Source organism: Oxyura jamaicensis, chromosome 13 (assembly GCF_011077185.1).
Source record: "Oxyura jamaicensis isolate SHBP4307 breed ruddy duck chromosome 13, BPBGC_Ojam_1.0, whole genome shotgun sequence".
Lineage (NCBI taxonomy): Eukaryota > Metazoa > Chordata > Aves > Anseriformes > Anatidae > Oxyura > Oxyura jamaicensis.
In genome coordinates this window covers 8,133,723-8,153,598 of record NC_048905.1, presented here as the reverse complement: position 1 = coordinate 8,153,598, position 19,876 = coordinate 8,133,723, and the positions used below count along the sequence as shown (strand labels likewise).

The window sequence follows — 19,876 nt, the reverse complement described above, 5'->3', positions numbered from 1 at the left end:
TTTTATTTTATTTTATTTTATTTTATTTTATTTTATTTTATTTTATTATTTTTTTTCCAATGGATACTTGCTGGAGGGAGGAGAACAATTCTGATTCCTTCTTTTTGAACGGTGTGTTCCATCAGTAATTAGTAACAGGCTGGGGCAAGCCTGGCTTGCATGGAGAGGAAACTTCTCTTTAAGGTGGAAGAAAAAAACACAGTTGATGGAATCTAGAGAATTTACCCAGAAAGAATTGCATACTATAGTGAAAGTAAAGCATAGTGACTGGTGCACCCCTTCTAACCTGCCAAAGAGATACCGTTTACTGCTGAGTGCACCTGATACGGTTCAAGGCCACTGGGTCCCAAGAAGCTAAGGTTGAGGTTTGACTTTCTAACTGTCCTGGCAAATGGTCAAATGAGAACTGTGGAGAAAGTGAAGGTAGTTTCTGTTTGCTGAGGTGCAGGGAATCTACCCCACTTCAGTCTCACTCAGGGCTCTGAGACATGCAGATTGTCCACTGAAGGTGGGTGGGGTGTCCAAGAGCCTGGTAGTCTGCTCTCTGTGGCTGTCCTTACAGCCTCTTCTCTTTGTGTGCTCCCTTACCAAGGGAGATTGCTGGGCTGATGAAGTAGGCGTATCGTTAGATTGGAGAAGGTTGGCAGTTCAGTTTGGGACAGGCTGACCATATGACATCCCTTGGGAGTAGTGTCCTACTTTCAGTATCACCAGGAATCCCTATTGTTAGCCTGTAAGTGGAGCCAAGGGATACCCTCCTCTCCTGTTTTTGTACAGTAGCCCCTCAGGCAAAGCTAGCTGGGGCAGATTCATTGCTGGGGTCTTCCTTGTATAGTTCCCTGCAGTAGATTATTCCCCACCCACAATGAATGGGGCTGTGGTCTTCCCTGTACAGCTCACTGCTTTGGAATGAAGGCAAAAAATAATAGTAATGCCAAAGCAGCAGGGGAAAGAGAGTGCCAATAAAGATAAATGATTTCCTAATTAAGCCTGGAGACAAGGAGGGGCAAAGAGAACTGTTGAAGCCTTGTGGGAGCCAGAGTGAACCCGAGCAGGCTATACCACCACTCTGGCAGGGGTCTTCAGGCTGACATTTTTAAACAAAGGAAAAAGCTCACTTGACAATGGATCTTGCAAGAGCAATTCCAGATGCCTTGAAGCTAAGACTCTTCTCAAGCACCGGTGTTGTTACAGTCACCAGGGAAGCTTCTGTCTTGCTAACTCTCACGATGTCATTATAAGTCTCCAATATTTGGGATTTGGTTTAGCTGCTGAAGGCAGTTTATTGGAGGGGGGTTTGAAAAAGAGCATCTCCTTTGTTTGACTGTTTGTTGTTTTAAAGGAGATGATGATGGACATCATTTTGGTCAATGCACCTGGGACTGAAGCAGGGAACTTGAGAACTGAAAGGAGAAGTGGTTGGGTCTTGAGCGAGAACAATCCACAAAGCCTGCAAGCTGGGGCTCCTTAGAGATTCAGTAATGGTTATTTGATCAACAACAATTGACTTATAATGGCTACGAGTTGTAGCCAGATGCTAGGCTGGTTCAACTGATGGTGTGTGCAAACTTAGCTATGGAAGAAGGTTTATATGCCTGAAGTTTTGTCTATTTTTTTCTAATTATATTGCCTGTTTTATATATATATATATATATATATATATATATATCCTTTCCCTGTAGATCTTACCCACTGCAGCTGCAAAATGTCACAACTTATGCTGAAGCACCCTCTTTGAGACATGAATTGAAATCCCATTCATCCAGTTTAATGCTTTACCTGGCACTTGGGGAAGGAGGGTTGGGGTGCTGGCTGAAGCTGTAGGCAGTTCATCTGGGATAGCACATTTTATACCCACAGTCATGAGTTTGCCTGGTCCCCATTATACTTCATGGATCAGGCACTAGCAAGTATCCGTGACACACATCATATGCAGAAAAGAGACTTAGGAAGAAATGAATGACATCCCCAAAACTCTGAACTCAGAAAGGAGCTTCAAGAGTGTAACTGAATCTCTTACACAACCCTATGTAATATCATGGTGATGCACTTTGGAGGGATGACACCATCCACCTGAAGGTGTCATCCCATGCTGCTTTTCCATGACTTTATGTCTCTGTTCCTGATAGACATGCATTCCCTGATCTGAATATTTGCAGCCAGGCTTTGCATGTCTGCATTCCTGTGCTCTGCACATCTCCCACAAAGACTGCTGCTTTTAGTATGGCATCTCCCTCTCTACCTCCCCTGATTCTTCCAAACTATTCAGTTTTGCTCTACAAGCCCTCTCTGGCTTTCCTTTTCTGTCTGGCAGTCCCTGAAGTTTTGGTCCTACCTCTGAGTTGCCCATCCTATCAGTCTCCATCTAATATGTGATACACTTCTAAATGAGGAGCAATATGCCTTCTCCCCAGCAGCACCAACCTTTTATTCTCCTCCCAGCTTACAGAACTAGCTGTGGTTTCATTGCTGAGATAGTGAGCCCTCTGCATATTGTCCTAACTGCATACCTACCTGGGGTTTCTTGTCTCTCTGTGTAGGTTATTTGCTCTTTGGAACAGGAGATACCTGTTCTGCATTTGGTAGAGTGAAGTCCTTGGCTCTCGTGCATGTGAGATAAACAGGAAAAGAACCTGCTCTGATCTCTGGCCTCATAATATTGCTCCAGGATCTACATTCTCCCAAATGAATTCAAATCTTGGCATTGGGGTTTGAGGGATATTCTAAATATTCTTGGGATGGATCAATTGCCTTGAATTCCAGGACAAGAAATACAAGGGAACCCACTCTGACATCAGGTCCATGCCTCAGCTGTAGCCCAAAACTCAGCTTTTTTGTGTGAGTTGATGTCACGCTCTGGCAGCTGCCACAGACTTGCCAGCACAAGATCAGCAACACATCAACAGAGCAGCTACAAAGTCCACTCTGGGAATGGGTGTGTGGTTGGATTACACTGCCTCTGCTGCCCTACACCTTTTGTTGGTGCCTGGACATCCATGGCAATTCAGAGATGCAGCCTGGGGCTGAATTTGAGGATGGTTGCACAAGTGACCCTGCTCTTTGGAGCGTACTTATTGATCTTCTCCCCTTTTGTTGACAATGCATGACCCAGAAGGGACTCCAGCTCTTGCTCTCAGTCCAGCGTCAGTGTCAGCTCTGCAGATTGAGGACTGGTCGAGCCTTTCTTTTAAAATCAGCCTGCCCCAAGCCTGAGAACAGAGAAAGAACAGCACTGCTGAGCAGAGAAGGGGCAAATCTGCTTTTCAGGTTAGAACAGCACTTTTATGTGGGGGGACAGGGGTAGGAGAGAACAGGTAAAGGGGGTCTTGGGGTGGTCGGTTCTATCCTGGGCACCCACAAGGACATTAACTGTCTTCCATGCCTGCTATTCCCACAGTCCCAGCAGGTCAAACACTGAGTGGGACAGGTGATGGTTTGAGGGGAGGAGGAAGGAGGACTTAGCCCATGGCAGAAGGGATGGTAGCTGAGTTGAAAAGCCTTAACCTTCCTTTTCTTAGCCCTCTTATTTGATTGATTTGCTTGAGGGTTTCTTTCTTCCCCCCTTTCCCATTTGCTGTTCTTAATGCTGATCCTGAGCTAGCCAGGTCATGCCCTAGAGTTCATAGCAGCCAACACGGTAGCTGTTTGTTGTTCTCAAGCACTGCATTACACAGCTGGCTTGCCCAGCTCTATTGTGCTGCTCTGTAACTGAAGGCAGGGAAGAGACTGGGGTGGTTTCCACCTGGCTGTGCAGGGAAGAGGATGCTCCTGGCTGCCATTTCTGCCCTGTCTTAACAGAGGTGCTTTGCCAAGGCCATCCCCATTCTGCTTCACATTCCAATAATCTTCTACCTGACTTGATCTCACTGCTTCTTGGGGAAGATGAATGTGTTCTCTAAAGTGAAGACACTGAGAGCCCCTGCTCCAGCCAGCGGATATTTGGTGGTCACTGGATAATGCTTCTCAACTGTAAGAGGAAGAATTGGGTATTCTGAATCGTCTTGCCAGTCGTAAACCTACTCTCTCAGGGCAAATTCACCATAGTGCAGAGTGCCAGGACAAGGCACCAATTAAATCTTTGGTGGGTAAGCAGTACACATGCCACAGTACTGGCCTTTCTGCTCTCTGCAGTATTGATGTGCTTCCTGCCACCAGCTGTCTGTTCAGAGAGGAAAGGAGTTAATAGATAACCACAGTAGTCTATTCAGTGTGTCCTTTATGATGGTCAAATCTGGGAATTTTGTATTGCTAGGATCTCATGTATGTTTACTATGGAGAGTGTTCATTGACAATTTAGAGTCCAAATAAGGCGTAGTCTTCCAATTCCCCTCAAAACTAATTCCTTGCCTTTTTTTATTACTTATGTGTTAGCTACCCTATTTTTAGAAGACTTATAAAATACTGTAATAGTTGTAATCCTAGAGCTATTTTTGTCCTGCATGATGCAGAAGCAGTTGAACTCATAGTTGAACTTCACTGAATCTTCAGTGAAACGTAGGTGTCTCTAAGGTAGCTTGTGGCTGCTGCTGTAGGCATTGAGGTGAATAGCTTTGTGAGGAGTTGACCAGGAAAAAGGTCCCATTTTCACTTGGCAATAGGGAAGAGGAGAAAAATGATTCAAGCTAACCAAAGTGCTAGTGGGAGCATGACTTCTGTCATGAAAAGTTCCTCTCTAGATGAGATGAAGTGCCTGTTTCTTTTCCTCTGACTGTACAGGAGGCCTCAGGGCCCAAGCTCATATTTAGATGTCTAACTCTGAGATGATGAGCTTAAAGCAATGAAGCCACTCTTCCTGGCCAGAATTTGCCAGGATCTTTGTAGGCCGTGGCCAAGGGCAGATCTCCATGTTTCCCATTGTAATCTGGAGATTGGCACTCCAAACTGCCCTCTGGGGGACTCTTTCTCTTGGCTGAAAAGGTATTTTTGGGGATCCTGTTCTGGCCAGGCTGAAGGTCTCCTTGTGAATTCTATCCCCCAGAGCTTGCAGACAACATATTCCCCATGGCTTACTCCTCCACTGGCACTACAGGAGATAATTAGTGCGTGGCTAAGTCATATGTGCTGAGGGTCAGAAAACACAATGAGGCAGATTTTCCCCTGGAGTAAAGAAATGTCAACAGAGTTGCACTACAGTGAAATGATGGCATCTGTCAGGGACCCTGGCCCTTTCACTGAACAAACAGCCCAGGGCAGTGCCTTCCTCCAGAAGAATGGCATCGTCTGGCAGCCAGGCACCCTCCTGTAAGCACACGACAGGGTTTTCCCAGGGGCGAGTGTCCCCAGGAAACACTTTGCCCAGAAGAGCAGAAGGGGACTTGGTACAAAACTCTTGTGAGCAACGTAATTCCTCTTAGTGCTAATACTTGGTATTTCTTTAAAAACACACCTCAGCTGTCAAATAAACAAAATGTATACCCTCAGGGGCAACAGGAAGAAGAACACAAACTTGCAAAACTAATTCCCTAGGCAGTTTTGAGGTATTTCAGAAACACCTGAAGGTAGTAAAATAGAACAGAGTTGGACTGGTCATCTTTCTCTTTGCCACACATAGGTCAGGTAAAGTCTAATCTGTTTTACATTCTCAATTAAGTTCATCTAGTGCACAAGTATCCATGTGAATTAAAAGGTGCATGACTAATGCTGTGAAACAAGGTATTTCTCTGACTGTTTATGTGCTTACTGGAATAGGGAAATTCTCTTTACTGTGTCTATCTACATTAAATCTCATCTGCTTCTGTACCTTTCATCTCTCAGCCTGTAGTCTGTTACTTGGCATTATACATCATACTCCTCAGACCATTGGTCTGGGTTTAAAAAGCAAGAAAAAGCTCATAATTTTTAAAGGGGATCTTGCAATCCAGGAGAAATTCAACAAAATGTGATAGAAAATAAAAGTAAGCTCTTTTGGCAGTACAACAATCTTGAGCATTAAAACAAAATAATCCTCTTTCATTTCACCTTGATGCTGAGGTTCTATAAATAGCAGCATTGCTTTTTATTCTGATCACATTCTCCTCCAGTTCCAGGTAAAAGACCACTTGTCTCTCTCTCATCATGTTCTTGGAGATGAATCTGTCAAGTATGACCCCTTTCATTAGCTTTTTGTATCACTAAATAACTTACTAATTTGTTTCTTTGGGACTTAAAAACCTTTATCTGGAAATGATCACATACCTAGGTGATATTCTAATGTTGTAATGGATTTTTCCAGTTACTGCATGCAGTGAAACCTGCTGTGCATGTGAGATCATGGTGTGGCCAATAATCATTAGAATATCTGTCCTCCGGCAGCTGAAGGCAGCATGCTCATTAATGCTTTCAGCTATACACCAGATATCCTCAACATGCTAGTGTGAAAGGCTGGTGTTCTCTACAGGATTCTAGGTTAAAGCCCTTCAAAGCTGTGTAAGCATCCCTGTCTTGCTGCTTTCAACACGTGCTGCTTTTCTTTTTGTGTTGCAGCAGGAGCTGCAAGCCTGGCTAGGGGTGGTTTATGAAACAGATGGTGTGTTCTGTCAGTGAAGGTTGAGACAACTGAGAGAAAGTAATGGCTGTGCTGAGGGCAGTCTTGCTGGGAATCTGTGCGGTACTACTGGGAGCCCACCTTGACCCTTTGCTGTTACTACACCCATCTCTGTTGAGGGAGAGCAGAACATGGTCCTGCACTGGGCACTACAGCCCCACAGTGCCAACAGCCCCCTTCCTCAGGTGCCCATCATACCTCCCCAATAAGAAGCAACACCCAGCTGTCAAAGGTCAGCAACAGGCCCTGGCGGCCCTTAAATGCTTTGTGTCTCCTGGGTGCATGTTAACTCCTGAGGCGTCACAGCAGAGAGGGCCATAATGCCCAGGACTATTTATTGCAGGTTGCCCTTGGAGACTTGAGAGATTTCAGGGAAGTACACCACACTGGGAGCCAAGGAAGTTTTGCACTACACTGAATCAGTCTGTTAGTTTAGGTCCCCTTGTTTGAACGTGTTGGCCCAAATAAATGTCTTTGTGCTGTGGATTAGGGGAAACCTAGGATTAGAGGGATTCAGGAGGCACATTGTCAACATTCTTTTAAAAATTGCTCCACCTGGGGCCTAAACTCATGCAATTGAACACTTGACCGCATCCTGCAAAATGGGGCAGCACCTGTATCCTGGGAGCTGTACTGGGAGATGTAAGTCATCTCCAAGTGCATTTAATTTACTAATATAACTAGTGAGATGTTCATGCTGTGTCCTTGCGACCTGGCTCCAGTAGAACAGCATATCAGGGTGTTAAAGAGATGTCAGTGTGCTTCTGTGAAGGACTTTGTATGGAATATCTTTTCAACAGTCTGAAGAAAAGTCTTTCTTAAATGACATATGTAACTTTGCACACATTTCCAAAGCTAATGATTATTTTCCACATAAGAGGAATTTTATTTGCCTTCAGAAACGTAGGCCAGGCCAGTGGGACCTCTTTTTAAAGCTGTCAGTGCTTACAGACTTCTCAGTCTAGTTACTGTATGACACGGACCTGAGACAAAAGCTTGTAGACAAAAGGGTAGAAAGCAGAGAGAGGTATTCCCACCGTAAGAGAACACAGGATGATTTTTGATAAGCTGTCCAAGCCAGAAGGAAATCTAGTAAAACAGAAAGCCTAATGAGAGAGTGTGTCTCAATCAGCCGTTGGTGTGTGTTGAAGGCCGCTAAAGACATCTGTTGAACTAGTTAACAAAGGGTTTTGCCTTTTAGTCAGAGGCATTCTGGAGAATGAGACATCAGTCACAGGTGGTGGGAAAGGGGATGCTCTTTTCCCCTGTAACACCACAGAGCTGCTCCCACTCCCACAAGACACGGAGCACAGGTTGTTAGGTCGCATGGGCAGTCACCACATACGGTGTCTTCTGCTCTTTCTAGGTGCTTCTGGCAATAAGATGATCATGTGGAGTTCAGCCTCACATGTTTGTAGTGCATTGGAGTGTGTGTATTTGGGGGAGACAAAGTACTTGTCCTGTTTGTTTGCCTGGATAAAGCTACAAGCTATTTGCTAGGTCAAACCACAGAGCTTTGGTTTGCAGGATGGAATACATGGGTGCAGCACCCTACGACCATAGTGTTCATGTTTGAGATAGAGTGTGTCTAGCAGATAGAGCAGTGTCTAGCACTGCTAGACGTGGCCAGGGAGGCACACCACAGCAGCTGAGCTGCTTCCATGCTGAGGAAGGTGCAGAATGTACTGCTCATCTCCCCTTCTCCTTCTGCAGGCAGACCCTGCTGTCCATCAGTAAAGTGGCTTTTCTCCGGTACAGAAAGTCTGTTTGCTGGGGAGTTGGGGCTCTTGTGTTCAATCCCTCGTGAGACTTCTTGACTATCCATATGTGGCCTTTCTGAAAATGTGAGCAGATGCCAGACCAAACTATGGCATCAGGCTAAGAGCATTGGGATCTGAGGAGACGTTCATTTAGGAAATCATGATGGATGTGATTCCTGGGAGGGGTCTCATTTGGATCCTGACCTGGTCTGTTCAGCTTGTGAGACTGGGCAGCCCATCTCTTCCAGAAAGGGGTGACTTACTAGGCAGCGTAGTAGGGCCAGGAATGGTTATCAATTTATGAAGATGGTTAGCAACTGAATAAGAAATGTCTGCTGTACTTTTCAACAGAAAGATTTCCAGACTGCAGTTCAACAAGGTGAAGCTGGAAGATGCTGGGGAGTACAGCTGTGAAGCGGAGAACGTTTTAGGGAAAGACACCGCAAAAGGCAGCCTGAATGTGAGAAGTGGTAAGTGAAGAAGCCAGCAAATGTCTTGAGCCATCTGTCATTCAAGCAGAAAGTGGGAGGTTCTGCGTGTGATCTATGATTTTGTTTCATGCTTTCAGAGTATCAAGTAAAACAATCTTGGGAGATAAGAAAAATTGCAGCTTAGCATAAATGTTTATCTTTGTTATCTGTCACTAGCAATGTGGTTAATTTACATTTTAAATAAACTTACAGTCTATGTATTATTTTTAAAAGGGGCAAGGAGGAAAGAAAAATGGTGAGCTTGATGTTTTATTTTTTTTAAGAATTTCTGAGAAGCAAAACTCACCAGAACACAAGTAATTAAACCATAGCTTTGTGATGAATGAAGTTGCTTCTGGTTTTCATCCTAGAATGTGTGCTCCATCTCTTAGAGCTCAGCGGATGGAGTCTGAGGTTAGGTGGTTTTATTATTATCTTGGTTATAATAATTATATTGCTTAACATGATGGTTTGGATGCACCCTCCAGCTCAGAAAGTCCCCACAGTGGTTGCCAGAAGCTGGACGGGTGTGACCAGAGGAGGGATGACTCTGTACAAGCTCTGTTGCCTAAGCTCTTCCTCCTGTCATTCGCAACAGCCGCTGCGGGAGCCTAGGCTCTCTGCGATGCAGCCTGTTGGTGTGATACTGTTTCTCTGCTGTTGTGCTTTATTAGCACTGGTCACATGTGAAGGAAGGTATTTTTCTCCCACTGCTTTCTGGCATTATTTTTCTCTATTAACCTCTGCCTCAGCAGTGTTTGCAGTCATGAGTCTTTATTTTGTGAGGCTGGAAAATCACATAGCCTCCTCCTCAGTTGCTCTGCCTGTAAAAAGCCAGTGCTTGCAAAACCCGGGGAAGACAACCCATGCTCAGACCTTCTGCCTGTGAAATTAGCTTTGCTTTCTTTCCAGCCATGACAGGAAAGGTGTCCAGAGTAAGCTAACTGAAGCAGTGCCACTCCTTTTTTCTGACTCACACTCTGTCTGTCCCATTGCAATGCAAACAATTCCAGCTGCATGCACGGGCAGTGAGTGCCTTCCACCAGAGCCCCGTGTGCCAATTCGGCACCTTCTTTCCAGCCACTAGTAATCCGCTTGCAAAAGAGAAAGGCTGATTGAACAGTGCCAGTCACAGCAAGGCCCTGATCCTGCAAACTGCTCATGGCACATCTGGCCATACAACTCCCAGCTGACTCCTCCTGCGTGTGTGCGTAATGACTGCGTCTGGCAGGGTGCAACTCTTCCTTCTCAGGAAGGCAATGTGTCTGGCAAGGGTGGGAGCAGGTGGCTTTCTCATTCATGTTGCAGGAAGTGTGAGGACACACCTGAGTTGCCTAGAAATGTGTTAAGACTAGAAAAGCAACAAAAGACACCAAAAGATCTGCCCTGTACCTTTGCCTAGTGGGAGCTGCAGGCTGCAAGGTGCTGCAGGTCTAGTAGACAAAAGATAGCCCTGCTTGTGGTGGTGTCTTTATTAATCCATTTTCTAAGGAGCCTTGAAAATCTGCCTTTAGCTTTCAACACTCAGCTGCATGCACACCTCACTGCTGCTGTTTGAAGCTCACCTGGCAGGATAGCAGGTATTTGCAATTAAATGCTGGTTGCAGTCCTTTGGAAAGGTAAATAAGATGATGATGATGATCACTGTAAACTTTTGCCCTTCTGTCACCCTTTTTGAACTCTTCTGTTGCTGCTCCCTGGAGCTACCCAGAGCAGCCTTCATCTGCGCTTGTGCACTTCTCGCTCATGGAGTCTCCTTCTTTCCTTCCCTGTTGTCCATACTGCTGGGCTTTCTTGGGACCTGGACAGCTTTCCTCACCTCACATCTGCACACTCCCTTCATCTGTGATATCTTTCGGTAAAAAACTTCCCAAGGCATCTGCTTGCCTCTGAATCCACGTGTGTGCACTCTTCTGTTCCAACCTGCATTGTTCTTTGGGCTCCTTAGCAGTGGTTCTATTGTGGCTACATCTCAACACTGCTCTGTGAAACTCTAGGGAGAGTATAGCAATTAATCAGAGGTGTGTGAGCTGGCCTCTCCTTGGAGCCTTCCCCTCTTTCCCTGAAGCTCACTCCAGATATCAGTTGCACGAGGGATCATTTCAGTCGTGAAAATCTTCTGCAAACCATCAAAAACTGCCACACTGAAAAGATATTTTCTTTAGAGAGTAGCCACAATGTGGAGATCAGTAATGAGTGGTATTCCTCAGGGGTCAGTATTGGGACCAACACTGTTTAACATCTTTGTTGGTGACATGGACAGTGAGATTGAGCGCACCTGCAGCACATTTGCCAGTGACACCAAGCTGTGTGGTGAGGTTGACACATTGGAGGGAAGGGATGCCATCCAGAGGGACCTGGACAAGCTTGAGAGGCGGGCCTGTGGGAACCTCATGAAATGCAACAAGGCCAAGTGCAAGGTCCTGCACCAGGGCTGGGGCAATCCCAAGCACAGATACAGGTTGTGTAGAGAATGGATTGAGAGCAGCCCTGAGGAGAAGGACCTGGGGGTATTGGTTGACAAGAAGCTCGACATGAATGTGCAGGTGCACATTCCTGTGCACCTGCAGCCCACAAAGCCAACTGTACCTTGGGCTGCATCAAAAGAAACATGGTGAGCAGGGTGAGGGAGGTGATTGTCCCCCTCTGCTCTGCTCTTGTGAGACCCCACCTGCAGTGCTGTGTTCAGCTCTGGGACCCTCAGCACCACAAGGACATGGATGTATTAGAATAAGTCCAGAGGAGGGACACAAAGATGATCAAGGGGCTGGAGCACCTGTTCCATGAAGACAGGCTGAGGGAGCTGGGGTTGTTCAGCCTGGAGAATGTTCTGGCGAGACCTTATAGCAGCCTTCCAGTACCTAAAGGGGGCTACAGGAAAGCTGGAGAGGGACTCTTTGTCACGGAGTATAGTGATAGGACAAGGGGTAATGTCTTTAAATTAAAAAGGGTAGGTTTAGATTAGATATAAGGAGGAAATTATTTACTCTGAGAGTGGTGAGGCACTGGAACAGGTTGCCCAGAGAAGCTGTGGATACCCCATCCCTGGAAATGTTCAAGGCTAGGTTGGATGGGGCTTTGAGCAGCCTTATCTAGTGGGAACTGTCCCTGCCCATGGCGGGGGAGGAGGGTTGGGACTAGGTGGTCTTTAAGGTCGCTTACAACCCAAACCATTCTATTATTCTGTGATAATATCGTGACCCCTTGTCACTTAGAAAATGCCCATCAGCGAAACCCAGCAGCTCATCTCTCCTCTGCAGTTCTGGTATTTCCACAGAATGCCCAGCTCAGAAATAAAAGCTTTCCCATTGAAAAGTTTTGGAAATGTTTCTGAGGAAATGTTTCTGGGTTTAGCAAAAAACATATTGTGCTTTGGTGCTATTTTCTGATTTTTATTACTTTGAGGTAAATTAGCTGCATTCTTAGAAAAATGTCCCATTTCCTGGTCCTCTTTATTGAATAGTCCAATATTGGCATCACAAGTAGGAATGAGAGCACAGCTGAGATGTGACTGTTTTAGACTCTTATTTTCCTCAGAAAATTTCCAGACAACCCCTAAACTCATATCCCATCACCCCCTTTGCTAAACACCACAGGAAAAAACTAACTTTACCAAAAAGTATTTTTGCTCTCCTTTTAATTTACCTTTTCCCACTGGTCTTACCACCTGTCTCCAAAAGAATGCTGTGCACACAGCATAGGCTTCTGATGCTTTCTCCTTTGCACATGAAGAGGGGGCTCTTGCTGCCAGCTGGCTTGAATGGAGCTGGTGATGGCAGATGTTGGACTTTTCAGTATCCTGCTTTATAATGAGGAAATAACTACATGTACTGGGCTTCCATACTGCCTTGGGTCTTGGCCTTCATCTGTTTACAATTCCTCCATCTCTTGTAAGAGAATTGCTTTGTGCTGCAGAACTGCAAATAGTTATAGGGTGGAAGTTTGTCAGACCGTCTCACCTTTTCTTAAGCTCCATGTTTTTCTCCCTGTGTCTGTGATCTCGTCTTTGCACTCTTGTGGCCATCAGGGCTAAGAAAACTTTCTGCAGTTTCACTCGTCATGTGCCTGGTGAATCCTGAGCCATTTCTGCCTTTTTATCACGATGGCATGAGTCCCTTTACAGCAAGGGGACCGACATGCCCTGTGCTACTCCCCGCAGAGGCACTCGTTTATCTGTCTCTTTCACACAGTCACCCATCTGAGCATCCTCTAAGCAGTACTAACATATCGGTAGTCTCCCCAGCCTGTGCCACCCAGCAGCACATGCTCTTGTCCTCCTCCCTGTAGTAGCTAAGCCCAATCTTCTCAGCTCAAAATAGATATTTTGTTCACTACTTTCTTACCTTAATTTTCCCAGGAACAACGAAAGCACCACAAGTTTTACCAGCCTCAGAAACTAAAATAGTTGTTATGGAAGAAGAGTGTAAGTACTTCTCTCCCCACCCCCCATATAGTTTCTTTCCCCTTATTTGTTTATGTTTATATGAGACAATTTACATAACTGCTTTATTTCCTTCTGGAATCTTCTTTAATTGCTACTTCTCTTTGATTTCTCCCAAAGCTATGATCTTTCACTAAATCTTTCAAGATACAATTTATATCGCTGGTGTCCATCTTAGAGAGGAAAAAGATCAATAACTATTGCAATGGTAACTTGAAGAACATGCTACTTAAAATTGGAGGTGGATTTTAAATGTTTGCAGCTCTTTCAATGTATGGGTTTATTGACACTTGTAAGATGTGCTTGTTACAGCCTTGGGTTTAGGGATTTTATTTTTATGAGTCTAGGTAAGAAAAGCAAAAGAGGCTACAGGAAATACAAGAAATAAGACATGAGTCTTCTAAGAATAAGTCAAAAGAAAAAGGAAGAAAATACAGCTGAACCCTGCTGGCACGTTATTCCTTGAGCCTCCACAAAGGAAGAAAAGATTTCCCAAAATGTTCAATTTGATTTGATTTGGTGGAAGTGCTTTTTAGCATTCCTTCTATTCAGTTGTCACGAGTGCAATAAAAAATAGGCACACACAAATAAAAATCAAAGCATGGAGCAATGTATACAAGTGCAAATCTAGAAGCCTGGCTGTTGGTTCAGCTCTTTCTGGTGGAGAACATTATTTCAATGATGGAAAGCCTCTCTCTGCTCATGGACACTGCAGCACACAGAGATTGTCAGCATGCTGGATAGCCCAGCAGGATCCAGTCCAAATGAAAAGGCACCCGGAGAGCTGAGGACCAAGAAGTTATTTCAAGATCTGTGCTGTATTTTTATTCCAGCTGCTCACACCCTGAACTGACAACACAGCTGGCTGTGCCTCTGTATTGACAATTCCACTTTGCAGATTTCATGGGAATATTTTGTGTTTGGAAAACTCAATCTTTTATTATTTTAAAAGAATTCTGATTCTATTCACAGCAGGGACCAGTCAGGTATCCTTTAAAAGCTTTTCTAATTAGAAGATTCCACTTAAAATTTGCTCTTTAATTGTTCTTAGCCTTCCACTGCAAGGGTGACATAGTACTGAGACGTAGCAGATTGTACTGCACTGTCCTTCCTCAGGATTTTTCCTTTGGGCTCATCAGCATAACTCCATGCAATATATTTGCATCACATTAGATATATGCTAATTTCACTGAAAGCAAAATTTCAGCAATAGAAAGGAAGCATGCAAAATCACCATGTGGCCTCCACAGAAGTTTCTCCTATTGAAAAATCTTTTCCTCTGCTTTCTCAACATAGAAATGTAACCCTTGGCCGTCTGCTTTTTTTCTTAATGGTATAAAGAAATGGTAAAGTCACCAGAGTAAAAACTATAATTGACTTTTTCCTTTTCATTCCTTTTTTATGATTGCTCTCAGCTGTTACCCAATCATAGTCCCCCTGATTTTTGTACATGGTTGCTTCTGGTCTATCATAGAATTGCATGTTTCTAATTTATGGGGAAGTAATAAAGATGATGTGAGGTGTGATGATCTGGAAGGATGACAAGTGTCTCGTTGTTTTAAATTTCTTGTAATTCTTTTAAATATTTATATTCATAAGCTTGTCTGGCAACATAGGTTGTCCCACCTTTCATTGTTTCACTTAAAGGTTGTAAATGATCCACTGGATTGTAAATACCATCTTGAGAAAGCACCATGGAAGCTGGAGCTTGGTGATAGCTGCAGTTCCCTGGGAAAGGAGAGCACCTTGTGCAGGCAGCTTGGTCACATCTTTACGTTTCTGTTTGGACCCTGGTGCAAGGTGGGCATGTTACCAGGCAGGCTGGGTGCAGGTGTTAGACCCAATAACCCCAGAAGATCACCATGTCTTCTGTGTGGCTCAGATGGTCCCTATGGGTAAAGGGGTAAAATCCGATCGCTCTGTGTAGCCCCACATGCCTCACTCCCTGTCTCCCTGCTGCTCCTGGTGTATATGTTTTTAACTAGTATTTTTCCATAAGGTCCCAGGTTCTTCCTGGGTGATCTGGCCTTCCTTTGTACTACTGTCTTGGGAACAGGAATCATATATTTCCCCCTTGGAGTACTGTTAAGTATTGCTTAATACTTACCACCTCATAAATGTAGCCACCAGCAAATCCTTCCACATCCTGAGTCACCCCTACCTTCTTCCTCTTCAATAGTGGCCACAGACCTATAGGCACTTCTGCACACTTGACACAAGGCAGTTTTAGACACCTGACAGCACTCAAAAAAAACAAACAAACCTGGGTCTTCAAGGTGTTCTGTCCCTGTTCTCAGGTATTTTTTTTTCTCTGGAAGCATATGTTCTGTCCTACTGTTTTCCAGCTCAACATCTTCCCATGCCTAACTGGCACTTGACACAAAGCTACAGAGTGCAAGGGGACAAGCTTGTACCATAAGTTCTTGGAAACATTTGTGTCATTATGATAGTGTGCATGGGATCTCTCTCCCAACTACTGTTCTCCTTGCCTTTAGGCTGGCTGCAGCAGGGCCTCTGGTTCCCTTTGACAGGGCACTGGTTGATATGGGCCTCACAGGTCTTATAACAATATGTAGAAACCCAGGGATCTCATGGTCTTTCTGCTGTAGAGACAACCCTGATGCTAGTCTGGACCAGGGACTAAAGACAGCAAACTCAGGAAATCCGGATTCAAATCTGCCTTGCATCCTGGTCCAGCCCACGTGGGTGTAATGCTATATTCAGAGCAAGTAGTGGAACCTTGCCAGACAAAGAGATGGGTTTCCTGGTGCCTACACTACAGGGAATGTGCAGGGGCACCACTCATTCAGTGGTGTGAACACCTTCAGATGAGGTTAAATGCCATTTAGCAGATGTAACAAGCTGTGCCATGGAGTATGTTGAGAGCTGGCCTGGGCTTATCAGTGGTGTTGATCTTTTGCATGCACAGTCAAGCCAAATTCTGAAGGCCATGTTCTGAAAGAGAATCTCCAGTGTCTGAGAAAGTCCTTCTGTCTTGCTGTATATTTTAACATGATATGGGTGTCTTACACCTTCTCTGAATATATGTTTGAGTCTGAGAATTGTTGGACTAGAGAAGCCATAGAGATATTTTCTTAAAAAAGCAGTGCAGCTTAGAAGAGAAGCCTACTGCTCTTATAAAGGGGTCTTCCGATTGAGTCCAGTAAGTGCAAGATAGGTGCAGTAGCCTTGTCCATAGTGAAAAAGTGTTAAATAAGACATATCCTACGTTTGTCACAGGCTAAGAGTGTGCACTGGATGGCTACAATGGCTCAGCTCACATGCAGGAACTTGCAGGGGTAGGGTAACTTGATCATGTGCTTTGATACAGAGGGAAAGGTCCTTTATACTCATTTCAACATCCAGAGTACTCAAAATGGTAATGTGATCCTGTCACGGTGCAGCTTGAAGCAGATAGACAAAGGTTCAGGAGTCTGGCTACAGACCTTCTTGGTAAACAGGAGTCATTGTCAAAGTTCAGAAACATTTTGATGGAGACAAATATGGAATAAATTTCAGAGCAATCTGTAGAGTAATCTGTAGAGCATTCTGAGATGGAAGGTCTATGCAGGACAAAGATACTAAAATGTTACCAAAGTTTTGTTCTTAAAAGGTAAGGTAATGTTTGAAATCTGAAAAGGTCAAGTAATCTCTTTTGCTTGTTTTCTGCTGTTGAGTTCTTCTCCAGTTCCTTTGCTCTATTTGGACATACAGTTGAACTCTTAGGGTAAAAAGAGAATATAGACTATTCTCTCTCTGTAAATGAAGTACAGTTTGGTTGCTGTCAGGATACAAGAGGATCTGACAACGATGGGCAGGTGCTCTGAAACAACACATGGATCATTGCAGCTGTTCACCTGGACTCTGCTTCATCTCCTCTGTCTGGGACACTGTCTAGCTAATCTGGTTGAGTGCCTTTACTTCACCAGGCTGTGTAGGCAGGGCAGTGTTTGCTGGGCCACCTAATTTCACCCTATGTGTGCTCTGCAGCATAGTGAGGTTTGAGATCAGGTTAGAAGGTGGAAGACAGAGACAGAGCAAGAGAAGCAGAGCTGAATTGTGCTGGGAACATGAGGGTTGGGGGATAATGTGAGGCACTTTGATGAAAGCTGAGCTCTGGATTGATTTCTGTGGCTCTTACTTCAACCACTGGGGATCATAAGTGCTACCTGAAGTCCCTTTAAAGATTCCCATGGAAGGATAGGTGAAATAACCCTTCTTTCTCTGATTAAGTCCATCCCTCAGTGCACCAGTGTGGGCACACAGATTTCATAGCTGTCATCGTAGTGATGTCATTGGACTGTTTGTAGACTTATTGGTTTGGACTCATTCAGGCTCTCCCTCTCCCATTTACTGCCATGTTTAGCATGGCTGGTGATGGGAATTCTTTCCTTACTTCCTCTCTCTCAAGTGAGATAAGCCTGGAGGACTGCCATGATTACAATGGCTCAGTGGTATCTTTTCTCTGATATGGCTTCTAAGTCACGTCTGATCATATCTAGCTGAACCAAAACTTCGGCAACTTTTAACCACAGTAAGATGTACTGAGCAAATTCAGCCAATTCCCCCCACCTTCCCTCAAGTCCAGTCTTGGCAGATCTGCACATTAATTGATAGGTTGGTTTCAATCTCTGTTCGCTCCAGGTCAGTCCAGTCTGAAGGCACTGTACTCTCCTAGAGCTAACAATGGTAAAAACATGAGCGTGGTGCAGTTGGTTTGGAGCTGAAGGGTGTCCAGCCAGCACAGGGCACAGCTAGAGCAGACGGAAGTTGGCCTGCCAAGGGTCATGAGGACAGACCAGTTTTCAATATTAGACCAAAAATAAGTCCTGGCATGACCTTTACTCAGATAATTTAAAACCCTAAATTTAGGATCCAGAACTGGAGGTGTAGTTGATAACTGAATGAAGCCTGCACACATGCAGGCATGATGCCTTGAGGTGGACATGTTGGAGATCTCCCTGTTGGTCTGCAGAGATTGCTGTATTTTGCCCTTGCGGTGTTAGGTGATGTTGATTGCTTATTTTGCACACTGTGAATTTTTGAAGCAACTGTCCCATCTGATATGATACTCAAGGTGTGATGTAAAGACAGGCCCTTACAACTCCAAAGTCAGAGATGGGGAGTATGGAATAAAGTGTGGGTTGGAAGCTGACATCCCTTTGAAGAAGGCAGTAAGCCCAGCCTTCTGAGCAGGAGGCTGTGTACCAGGAGATCTGCACTGTTGGTCTGACTCCATCGTGTGATCCTGGCATGTTGCTTCACTTCTTGTGCTTAAGCTGTCCCCCCTGCAAAGCATTCCTGCTGGCACTAGCCCTGCTTTTTAAGTTGTTGAACAAATCCCCTCATTGAAATATCATGTTGCTGCTATTACAATTCATGATGAGGATTTGGGAAAATAAAATGCTGCAATGCTAACACATGCATTCTGGGAGGCTGGTGGTGGAGAAAAACATGGGAAGAACAACTTCATAAAACTGGAGAGATCAGCCTGCAGGAGCAACTAGAGGCTTTATGGTAACACAGGACTTTGTCCCTTCAGTAGCTACCTGTCCCACAGAAACAGGTAGTCTCCTGGTGCTTTTCAGTCTTTAAACTTGTTCCTTAATGAAACACCAGAATAGTACAGATGGATGATATAAGGAGTGCTGCTTGTGTGGTGTTGATCAGCAATATCTGTTGCTCTCAGATGAGTGGCCTGCAGTCTGACACTTGTATTTTTGGGTGAACTTCTATTCTGCAGATATTGATCCTCATGGTCCCCTCAGTAACTGGGAAGGTAATTCCAGCAGGATCTATTTCAATAAAATGCAGGAGTAAATACTGGAACATTTCCAAAGTAATAAACACACAGGAGCAGAATTTTTATGAGCTCTAGAGTCGCTGACCAATTGCACAAATCCTTTCAATTTTATGTACAGATAGCAGCAGTGAGCATCTAGCCTCCATTCAGTTTTTATTAAGAGAAGGGAGTGTTGTACCAGATGTACAGAAATCTGCCTCAGAGAGAATGGTTAGGATCAACAGTCCCGCAGTGTATTAATCAGTGTAAATCATGGATTTAGTGTGGCTCATACCAGGATTACCCTGCTACAAACTAAGCAATAGAATGGCCAGACACCTTCTCAGCCATGTTTTTCTGACAAGGAGTTGGATGAACTGGGTTGAGAGGAACTTCAGCAATTCTGTGTTTTATCAGTAAGTACATGAGGCATATACAGAGCAGGCAATTTGTATACACTCTCTGACCAGCTGAGTTCATCTGTCTAACTGAATGTCTAAATATTGAGAGAATAAAGTGTCTGTACTCTATGAACCCACCAGTCAACTTTATTAAAAAAAAAAAAAAAAAGAGAGAGAGAGAGAGAGAGAGAGAGAGAAACTATCCCTGTCTCTTTGCTTTCCCTGACATTAGCTGTAGTTTGTGAAAAAATAACTTAAATTTATAGTCCAAGTTGTATTAATTAGCTCTCTGGAGACTGCAAGCAGACTATTTCACTAGATTCCTGAGAATAGGGCTAGTGATCTGGCTGAAAAGGTTAAATAACATGCATGGTATAAGATTCCTTGCATAATCACTGATGGTCTTTCTGCATAGAGTGGAAGAGAATAGACTAGGCTAGAACAGAACAGAAAATAGAATAGAATAGAATAGAATAGAATAGAATAGAATAGAATAGAA

At 44.4% G+C, this 19,876-nt stretch overlaps 1 protein-coding gene across 11 annotated transcripts in view; it reads left to right on the top strand.

Moving 5' to 3' along the window:
- The window catches only part of NRG2 (neuregulin 2), a 133,013-nt gene that overhangs the window by 72,325 nt on the left and 40,812 nt on the right, over positions 1–19,876 (top strand). For 6 of the 11 annotated variants that reach the window (XM_035338326.1, XM_035338325.1, XM_035338321.1 and 3 more), the window contains 2 exons: positions 8,635–8,753; positions 13,111–13,176. In XM_035338326.1, coding sequence (XP_035194217.1) covers positions 8,635–8,753; positions 13,111–13,176 — 185 coding nt within the window. Of the gene's footprint in view, positions 1–3,131; positions 3,268–8,634; positions 8,754–13,110; positions 13,177–14,841; positions 14,995–19,876 lie in introns of those variants that run through there. The other 5 variants (XM_035338323.1, XM_035338328.1, XM_035338329.1 and 2 more) reach the window with 2 other exon arrangements.